Source organism: Ptychodera flava, chromosome 4, assembly GCF_041260155.1.
Source record: "Ptychodera flava strain L36383 chromosome 4, AS_Pfla_20210202, whole genome shotgun sequence".
In the NCBI taxonomy this organism is placed as follows: Eukaryota; Metazoa; Hemichordata; class Enteropneusta; family Ptychoderidae; genus Ptychodera; species Ptychodera flava.
In genome coordinates, this window is record NC_091931.1 from 39419482 (window position 1) to 39430103 (window position 10622).

The 10622-nt window shown below is 37.9% G+C and overlaps 2 protein-coding genes across 2 annotated transcripts in view; one reads left to right on the plus strand and one right to left on the minus strand.

Moving 5' to 3' along the window:
• The window catches only part of LOC139132283 (arginine--tRNA ligase, cytoplasmic-like), a 133890-nt gene that overhangs the window by 77111 nt on the left and 46157 nt on the right, over nt 1-10622 (minus strand).
• On the plus strand, nt 60-4741 carry LOC139131723 (tonsoku-like protein). The gene is given in 2 exon segments (XM_070697922.1): nt 60-483; nt 486-4741. Coding segments are annotated over 2 exon segments (4398 nt in total). The 5' UTR covers nt 60-209; the 3' UTR covers nt 4610-4741.

Genomic DNA, 10622 nt, shown 5'->3' on the forward strand with positions numbered 1-10622 from the left:
TCTCGACTTTCACTTTTAAAATGACAGTAACTTCTGCTCGAATTTTGGAAAATTGGACCCTTCGTACGATTGAAATTGGACAGGTCTCATGCCGATATAATTCTGTTATAATGATGCACATGCGCAGATAATCTATATGTAAATATCACTTTTGCGGGAAATGTGGATGGCGAAGTTTTCATTCTGGTGAGCACGAATATACTTCCATCATGAACAGTTACGACAGGAAGGAGTTTAAGCGCCTTCAGAAAGCGCAGTTGAAGGCACAGGCCAAAGGAAATTTGAAAGAAGAAGCGGAGATATGCAATACCCTGGGTGAATTGCTGGCAAAGAACGGTGATTATGAAGAAGCGATCAAGGAGCACCGCAGAGAACTTCTTTTATCAGAATCGCTGAATGATGTCGTTGGGGCAGGCGTGGCAAATCGTAAGATAGGAGAATGTTATAGTGAGCTGAACATGTTTGGTAAAGCTTTGAAATATCAAAAGAACACTTAGAATTGGCCCAGTCAATTGATAATCACTTAGAGGAGCAAAGGGCACTGGCTACGATCGGAAGAACCTATTTATGTCAGGCAGACACCATTACAGACCCTGCAGTGGGGGATATGGCACTCCAAAAGGCAAAGCACGCTTTCGTAAAGAGTCTTGCAGTGTGTGACAAGCTGAAACATTCTGTGACGACGAAAGAATTACAAGAGATGAGGGCCAGGCTTTTCTTAAATTTGGGACTGGTTTATGACAACCAGCGAGACCACGGAAACTGCGTAAAGTTCATAGAACAGGCAGTTTTCATAGCAGAGAAACACAAACTGTTTGAAGACTTGTACAGGGCTCATTTTTCCCTGGGTGGAATTTACCTGAAGAGCGGCAACAATAGTAAGGCCCTGAGACGTCTGGAGGCTTCTGTAAGATGTGCCAGGGAAATGAAGGAAAAGCACATGGAAAGTGAAGCTGTGGCTTTGTCTGCCTCTGTTTACTTCAAATTGGGTGATTTTGTAGCCGCTAAACGAGCCTTGAGAAAAGCATGTAAGCTGGGATCTAGACTACCAGATGAAAGGAAGAACATAGTCATTAACTTGAAAGCTGCTATTTCTGGATGCAAGTTGTTGCATGAACTTGAATCAACACCGGATGCAGACTGTGAGACAAAGATGCAAATTTGTGAATCATTGGGTGACCTTTGCTGTAAGGTCATGGCATTTGAGCGTGGAATTGGGTACTATCAAAGGCAACTGAAATGGGCAGTTACATTGAGAAAAGACTATGATACGTTGATACCAATCTACATCTCTCTCGCAGCCACCTACCAAGACATGAGGTTGTATGACAAAGCAATAGAGTGCTACAAGAAAGAACTGGAACTTAGACAAGACAACCCCAAAGAAGATGTCAAAACATGGCTTAATATTGCTCAAAGTCAGGAAGACAATCAGGCTGATTATTCCAATGTTTACAAATCTTATAAAGAGGCATTAGATTGCGCTGTCAGATCTAACATCCCAATGCTGCAGATGAGAACACTGAAGTCCCTGGCCGTCGTTCAAGACAAATACAAAGAACATGAAAACAGGGCGGACACTTTGGAGAGACTTTCCAAACTGAAGGAAACATATGACATTGATTCTGATGATGATGCCGAGATGGATGATACTGAGACTCAGGACAGTGAAACTGTTGAATTGGAAGATTCAGACCTTTGCGACACAGATGATTCTGACGATGAAGAAAATTACAGGCGACAACGGAATAAGATGACGAAGAGGAATGAGAAGGGAGAAACTCCACTGCACAGGGCATCCATTGATGGTAACTTCAGAGTTGTGCAGCAGCTTGTTGAGAAGGGCCATCCAGTTAATTGCCGTGACTACTGTGGCTGGTTGCCTATACATGAGGCTTCAAACAATGGTTACTATAACATTGTGGAGTACCTGCTGGACCATGGAGCTGCTATCAATGACAGGGGTGGTGATGGGTGCCAGGGAGTCACACCACTGCATGACTCTATCAACTGTGGTAATTTTGATATAGCCGAATTACTGGTCAGCAAAGGTGCCAATGTCCTGGCAAAAGATGATGAAGGGACCACACCGTTGGATACCCTTTTAAAGTGGCAGGAGACCTACAAGGAAGATCTTGACAATGAGACTTTAAACAATGTAGAAAAGTTGAAGAAAATGTTAATAGCAACTTCAAAAAAAGTAAAATCTACGCTTCGCCCATCTAAATCGATGGTAAACCAATGTGCAGACAGAAATCTCTTTGACAATGAAATTGAAGAAAGTGACACAGAGCCGTCAGTCATGTCAACAAAACCAAGATGGCAAAAACATCAGCCCGACAAATATCAAGCAAGACCTTTGCTTAATGTACGTAACAATGATATATCAAAGAGAAGAGCCTTACTAGATATTGAAGATGAAGAAGATGACAGTGATTTAAACAACTTGACCAGAGACCATTTTCCGCTTGATAGTGCACGCCAAAGAGATAGCAGGCATAAGTTCTCACCCTCTACATCAGGTACAGCATTGACGAGAAATAATTTCGTCAAAGCTCCTGAAATTAGTGATTCAATGGATATTGATGAGACTGAAGCAAATACAGAAAACTCTGCAATTGAAATTGAAGACACTGATGAGTTTTATCGAAATCCATTACTTGATAATGCAATGGAATTATCACAGCCAGAAACTGCCTCTCTAGCTTACAGGGATGCGATTGTGAATGTAGGAAGTCGATCAAGCAGAGCACAACTACAAAAACGAAATCAGACAAGTCCTCCCGTGACAGATAAAGGAGAACCTGCTGCCATGATACCAGAGGAGGAATATATCGGAGACAACTGGCTTGTCCATGATATGAGACAAAAAGTATCCAAGAGAAAGCGAACTGATGCAGAGCCAGTCAGTAGACAGGACACATTTGCACAAAATCGAAACCAAAACACATCAAGACCATCACTGTCGCGAAATAGTAAAATGAAAAAAGCCAAGCAGCTTAAACTGACTAGTATGACTTCGAGTACATTGATCCGTCATGACACCAACAGTGCACTCAGATCACATGTTGCTGATGAAAGTGCAGATGATGATGCCGTTGAAGAAGTAACTGACAGAGATACATCTGTTCAGTCAACACTGTCAGCAGTGAGACCTCCAGCTACCAGCCAATCAGTGATTGGTTCTAGTAATGCACCAATGAGAGTACGCGTCAGAGTTCAAAACAAAACATTTCTGATTCCGATTCAAACGCGGGATAAGACCATCAGTTGGTTGACTGAACAGTCAACGCAGAGATACTACGCGCTGAGTGGCCAGCGTCCAAACCTAGTTTTGATGACCAGTGAAGGAGCACTGTTCTCACCTGAAGACACTGTCGTGGATGTTATATCTATCGATGAAGAGGTTATCGGTGATGTACAGTCCTGGGACTTGAAACCCCTGCCAGAAAGGTACAGCAAAATTTGTGAATCTGCTCACACCACTGAACAGCCAAAGATAAGGGAAATTCTTGCAACAAGTCACAGTAGCAAACAGCTTGCCTTCCAAGACCTTGCACTCACTGATGAAGAAGTCATTCCCCTGTTTAAAGCACTGCAAAGACAGTACTCCATAAAACAACTAGTACTGTCCGGAAACCAGATCAAAGATGCAGCTATCCACCATCTTACACAGGCTGTGATGACATTGCCTTCTCTCAGTGTTTTGGATTTGTCCTGTAACACCATAACAGAACAGGGGTTGAAGACTCTGTCATCAGCTTTGGATAACCAGATCACAGGAAGTGGTGACGGTGAAGCGGATCTGCAAAGAAGGGAGGGAAATAAACCACTGCAAGCACTGGAAGTGTTAGATCTAAGTTTCAATCCATTGTCTGATGACTGCACACTATATCTTGCTACAATTATCAAACACTGTCCATTACTGTCTACCCTAAGACTGACTTCATGCCAACTGACAGCCAGCTTTTTCCGACTTCACCAAAGAAATCTGCGTGAAGCACTTCAGGGTGCCTTGCATTTCCATACCTTGGCAGTGTCATACAATGATTTTGGACCAACCGGAGTGAAATTGTTATTTGAATGTCTCCCGGCAAGCATGTTATTGCTTGACCTGTCGTACACCGTGTCAACAAACAGTATGAACCTCGGCCAGCATGTGAAGGCTTACCTGATGAGGGCCGATACAGCATTGCAGAGCCTCAACCTTAGTGGTTGCTGTCTGACCAATAGGGATCTCCAGGAAATCTCCGGCTGCTTCTCAAACAAGAAGTGTCTGTCGTCGCTCTGTGTGTCATCCAACAGCAAGCTGGGCAACAGTGGTCTTCAGTGTTTGGTTGACAGTTTACACGAACACAAAGCACACCTTGGGGAGCTCATTTTCACCGGCTGTCCATTTACATCGCCTTTGGATTCCCAGCTTGTGGAATCATTTCGCAAGATCTCAGTCAGTGAATTTCCCTTGGAAGTGTTCAAATTTTCTACTCTGATGCTGAATGAAGGTGACATTAACAGTTTATATGAAACATGGAAAAATCATCGGCCAAATGCAACTAAAGTATCAACGAACGGTCATGAATGTATTTTCTATGAGAAGTCAGAAGACTGACTTATTAGAAAATGACAAGTTTATAGGCACCTTTAATATTATTCTTTCTTTGACGTCCTTAAATTTTCTTAAACCGACCATCCTGCCATGTAAGAAAACAAACACTGAAATAATTTTGAATTTGTAACACCTTAAACACGGTTTGTATTTTATCATTTTTTGGAGAAAACTACTCACCCACAGATGCCAAACAAAGCATGTTATTAAAGGCGCCTTGCGATGAATGAGAATGCTTATCTGATGATAGATAAATACCGGAGAACCTTAACCTATCAGACATCTCACAACATTTGTGATCACTTGTCCGTACATGTCAGTCCAGCTGCCATCTACCCAAAAGGCCAAAAGTTCGACCTGATAATCTGATAATTACAATTTGAAATGGTAACCTACCAATTTGAGATCTTTATACCTGCAAAGCATATGATGACATGTACATGTAAGATATTCAATCCTACATGGCAATAATATTATTCAAATGCTTCTTTATGGGTAGTTATTTTATTCTTATTTAGTGGTTTGGATTAGGGACAGTGGCATTAACTTTTAAAGTTATAATTATTTTTGTTCTGTAAAACCAATATGCGATTATATTTTTTTCTGTGGAGTATGTTACTATAAGCCTTGCCAACAAGAAGCATTCTGAATACGGTGCAGAACTTGTTATAGTTGACAAACACATTCTGGTCAAGACCAAGATTCGGTTGTCAACAGTAACCGTGGATATTGCATAAGTAGGCTGTTTTGACATGTCAAACATTAGGGTTTTGATGAACGTTTTGAGTAGATCAAAAAATTGGTTTTACAACAGTACTGGAAAGACATCAAAAGTTACAATGAGATAATGCTCTGTACTTGACAGACTTCTAACCTGAACATGAATGCAGATACCATTGTCTCTCTCCAAATTAGTTTCTATAGGTTTGATGGTTTTTCATCAGTAATTGTTGGGTGTCAAGTGTAAGCTGTTATTCTACTCCCAAAGCCTGTTGAAATACCTACATTAAGCTTGTCAACACAACATCTATACATGTAAAATGCACTGTTGTTGTTTACGTTTGAATTCTAGTCCAGACTAGAATTTACTCATCAACAATAACAATGAAATTTACACATGTACGGGGTTGGTTGACAAGCTGAATACTGTGTATCTCAAAATGCTTTTTGGGAGTAGAACAAGAAACTCTGGTTGACATCGAAAACAACAAAAAATGAAAATCCCTCAAAAGTTACAGCTACTGGCCCTTCGAATAAATTTTTTAGCCGCCATAAATGTGTACGGTTACAGGTAATCTTTATATTCTGACTTTGCTTTCTTCAGCAAACTCGCTGTGTTTACATAAAAAAATAAAAAGAGCACTTGTAAAGAATAATCTGTTTAATATTATAACAACTCATTGTAGTTCTAAAAAATGAATACATTTGAAATTACAAGGACTTATGCGTTTTGTAGAATATTGAAATGCTGTTGTTCACAAAATTTATCCTACTGTAGTCTGGATGAAAATTCAGTATCACATTGAATATCATACACTTACTGACCGTGTCGATAAGTTTGAAACTGCACTCTGATATGATTGAAGCAGTAGGACAAATACTTTTACTGTTATGGAATAAAAATATTTGACACTGTCACACATATCAAAAGTTGCCACCATGGTACCAGTGCAGCTTTATGTTAATGTTATAGGGAGAAGGAGCTAGTGTTTCTTTTTGATGTAGATATTACTTTGTTACAGAGTTTCACCAGTAATGTTGTGAAACATGTTGGTTGAATCATCATATTTGTTTACCTGTGAAATAATTTCTGATTGTAGCTTTACACTGATACCAGGAAGACACAGTACTGAAGATTTCCCATAATTCATCATGATTTGTACACATGGAAACTCCTCAGTGAAAAATACTGTGTCTCCCATGTGTAAACAAATTCACAGACTAGTTTTAGCTACTATAGACTATAGTCTATAGAAGCTATTGGGATGGGTATCCGTCCGGCGTCAGTCTGTATGTATGTATGTATGTATGTATGTATGTCCGTTTGTGAGGCGTCCGTCCACTCAAATATCTTGAGAACCGCAGTACTTACTGATTTGATATTTGTTGTGTAGATGAAAAATATGATTTTGAGAAACTATTTTTTTTAATTTTTTGATAATGTTGAAAATAGGCAAATTAATGCCAAAAAAGGCGTTTTTGGTAAAAAATCTTCTTCTTCATAACCGCTGGTCAGACAGCTTTGTTATTTGGTATACAGGTCCCTAGGGACAACCCAACTTAGATTTGTTCAAATTGTGATGAAATATGCAAATGTGTATTTTTAAGGAATTTTTTTGTCATTTTTGGTCAAAATTTGACTTACATTGTATGTAATTCTTGTACTGTATAAATCCTATCAATTCACCCAGAAAAAAATAATTAATATGATTTTAAATAATTAAATTAACTAGGAAGTCATCAAAGCCAAAATAATTTTAGTGTAGAACTATCAGAAAGTTCAACTTTTTTTGACAGTTCATAGTGAAATGCTTACCATCTTGGAGGATTAAAACATGTAAACTTTCCTGAATCCCAACTTTGCCATATTCTGAACCGTCATTTATTGTGCCCTGTATGTTATCTAAAAGAAATTGCTCAAAATAGTCAATAGAGATAGAGATAGAGATAGAGAAAGTTCTAATTTCCATTTATGGTTGACTTGGTAAGGATAAAATAAAATTACTTTTTGAGGAAAAAATAGAGTGGTCAATTAAAAGAGTGGTCAAAGTGATAGGGTTTTTATGGTAAAGCTGGGCTGTATAAAGATTCCTCATGTGCTATTTTAGCAATTATGCAATCTGTGTAAACAGTGCAATGAAAGTGTAACATGATTCCTTATAATGCTTTTGATGACCTTGAACTTCTTAAGTTTCAAACCTTTGTCTCTTCAGTGTGCTTTCTCTGAGTATGTACAGTCTCAACTTATTAAACAGAACTCACAATGTTAATCAAAGATATCCACCTTCTTCATCAATACATGTGTCACAAAAGGTTATTCTCTACATAACTCAACAGAGCTCTGTCAACTGTTGAGTTGCTTGTTCTTTCAAAACCGCTGTCAGACAGCTTTAATATTTAGTTTACTTGTCCGTAGGATGACCTTCGTGAGATAATTTCATACAGTAAGGAAATACTTAATTTGTATCCATGTCTATAGTAGCTTCAGGGACTTTGGCCCTATGTTTTTAAATTCTGAATCGTACTTTTGAGGACACCATTCTTCTCAATTCCCATTTTAAATGATTTAGAAAAGTATGCTTGATTGAGAGAGGAGATAGCATTTTTGTAAAATTTTCCACAGATTGTGTCTTCAGCCATACAGAATAATGTAATGAAAAGTAGGGAGACTAGTTGCACCTGTTTTATGAAACAAAAGGATATTGATTTTTTCCAAACAGAAAGACAAAAGAAATTTTCATGCTAAGTTTCCTCAGAGAATGACCCCTTCAGTTTGTCATAACTTGCTGCCTAAAAGTATGGCATTTGTAGTACCTGCAGAATGTGACTTTTACCGTTATTGAATGGTTTCTTTGAAATTATACTGAAATATCTATCGTACTTTCAATAGATATAATTAATCAAGTATCTAGAGGTTGTAGATTATTGCTATCGGGCAGTACTGAAAAAGTTATAAAAAATGTAATGTCGTGTGTACAAATCAAACTGAATTGTGGGTAATTTTTGTACTGTACCAGGAAGACAAGATTGCTGTCTTTTACCATCATCTTCATTTTGTTCTACTTTTTCATAATTTTCACTTTCTTCCCTCGATATCATGTTTGACCAATATGTTTTCTAGTTGTCAAACAAGACCTCAATTACATTTCGGGAGTTCAATCTGTTTGCTGAGCTCATATTTTCTGGCACATCAAATCAGGTCAATTAGAATACTGAAATGCTAACTCATATCTGCTGTACATGTTTGGGAAGAGAGTTGTACTGTGTATAATTGCACACGTTTAATGTAAGAGGATACATAAAATTGTCAGAAAAAATGATGTCCCAGTTGTAATGTCAAATGGCACGTCAGATAATTCAATGAGAGTATTGCAGCGTTTATATGTCATTGACCTAATTACTTGCATTTATAACAAGGTCAATTTACATAAACTGGTAACAAGAAGAAAGCATGGAGTACTTTTGATGAAATTGTCATTATTTTGGAGAATTATCACTGCCAAAATTTCAGTGTGAATTTTGTGTTGAAGTGTTCAAAGACAAAAGTATGTTCAAAGTTTCTAATTGCAACATATATTGTCAATAAAACAAGGTTTGATGATTTCCAATGTTGAGATGTGAAGAGATTTTTTATTTCCAAGGGTCTTTTCTGTGACATTTTTTTCCCGCTTTTGTAATTTGTAACAACTGAATACTAATTTTATCAGTGAAAAGACTTAATTTGCCTTGATTTGAAGGTTGTTAATCCCATTGTCACCTTTGCATGATATGTTGCTAATCCCATTGTCACCTTTGCATGATAGGTGTAATTCATTATCAGAGTGAATCAAAGCCCTGAGCAAATTTGAATTAATTTGGTAGACTGGCAATAATCATAGTAATGTATGGCCACAGAGATTGTTAGAATTTCCCAAAGTCTGTGGGCAAATAAATATCAAATATGTAAATTGAAGGAATAAACATCAGCAAATGTGATGGCAAAATTGAAGCAATATGCTCTGGCAGACTGTCATGTAGATTGTTGGGTGAACAAGAAGGCCCACAGTCAGTAACTGCTGGGTATGCCAGAGAAAAGCTAAGTGACTATGGCCAGTCCAGTAATTTGTTTGTTCGGAGCGGAAAATGAAATCTACCCAGCATGAGTATGCCCTTTAAAACCACTGACTCCATTATTTCATCCTCTAACTTTCTCTCTCAACTAAACACATGAGCATGCTATTCTTTGGACTTAAAGTGTACAAGGAATTTGTTAATGGTTTCTGAATATGATGCTATAAGCCTCTGAGAAGAGATTGTGAATTCTGCTTCATGATTTCACAAAATTTTAGCAATAGGAAAAAATCTCTACAATGATGGAGTTGATACCTCTAGTCACAGCACATCCTGGTATCTATTTCAACCTATCTCCAAAAAAAAAACTTGATCAGTGATTCAGGTAGTTGTGAAATTTCAGCAAATTGCGAGACAGTTTTGCAGAAAAAAATGTTGAAATTAAATTGTGTTACTGAATAATAATTTGCAAAATCACTCAAAATTATGTATAGCCCTTCCAGGTGATGATAAGAAATCCTGGATGCCCCTCCCAATATTTTTTGTCCATATGTAGGACAGATTTGTTATTACTATTTCTTATCCTCGGGAATACTGTTTAAATATTGGACAGAGGTAGATCCTGCTTCAGTGTAAAATTTGATCCAGTATGTAAGGTAGTTTGTGACATTGCCAGTTGTAAAGATTAAAACAGTCACCCCTAAAAATACTCCCAAGGGAGGACATTCCCTTCGGCTTCATCACTGTTCATTTGCAGCTTTGGCTGCTAGAGTTTGTAGTTACACACACCCTACCCACTCAGAAATGGAACATACCGCAACGACAAATTTGGTCATCCTGTGTAAATTGCGTATTTCGATAAAAATTTATGACCCAACCCTGTCATGCAATGATTGACATGGCTTTGCCTCTGTACTGCCTTTATCAGCATTAAAAATTCCCCATCATTTCATTGTCGTTTTATGACGCTAGGTCCAATGGTATCACAAACACATGTAGTATTCTCAACACCAAGCATTGACAAGAGTACTGGCATCTCAATATGTTGCATTTTGTGCTTTTGTTGATCTCTTTTATTTGTGTGTTTTTTTGGCTTGATTTTGTTTTGTTTTTGAGCTTGTTTTTGGGAGGGGCTGTATTTTTTTGCTTTTGTAATCAAGCTTCTACAAAGAACCAAACTGAAAACATTTTGTTTCACCATTTGTCTTGATGGCATTAGCTGTTGATTTGATTGGTAAAATAACCT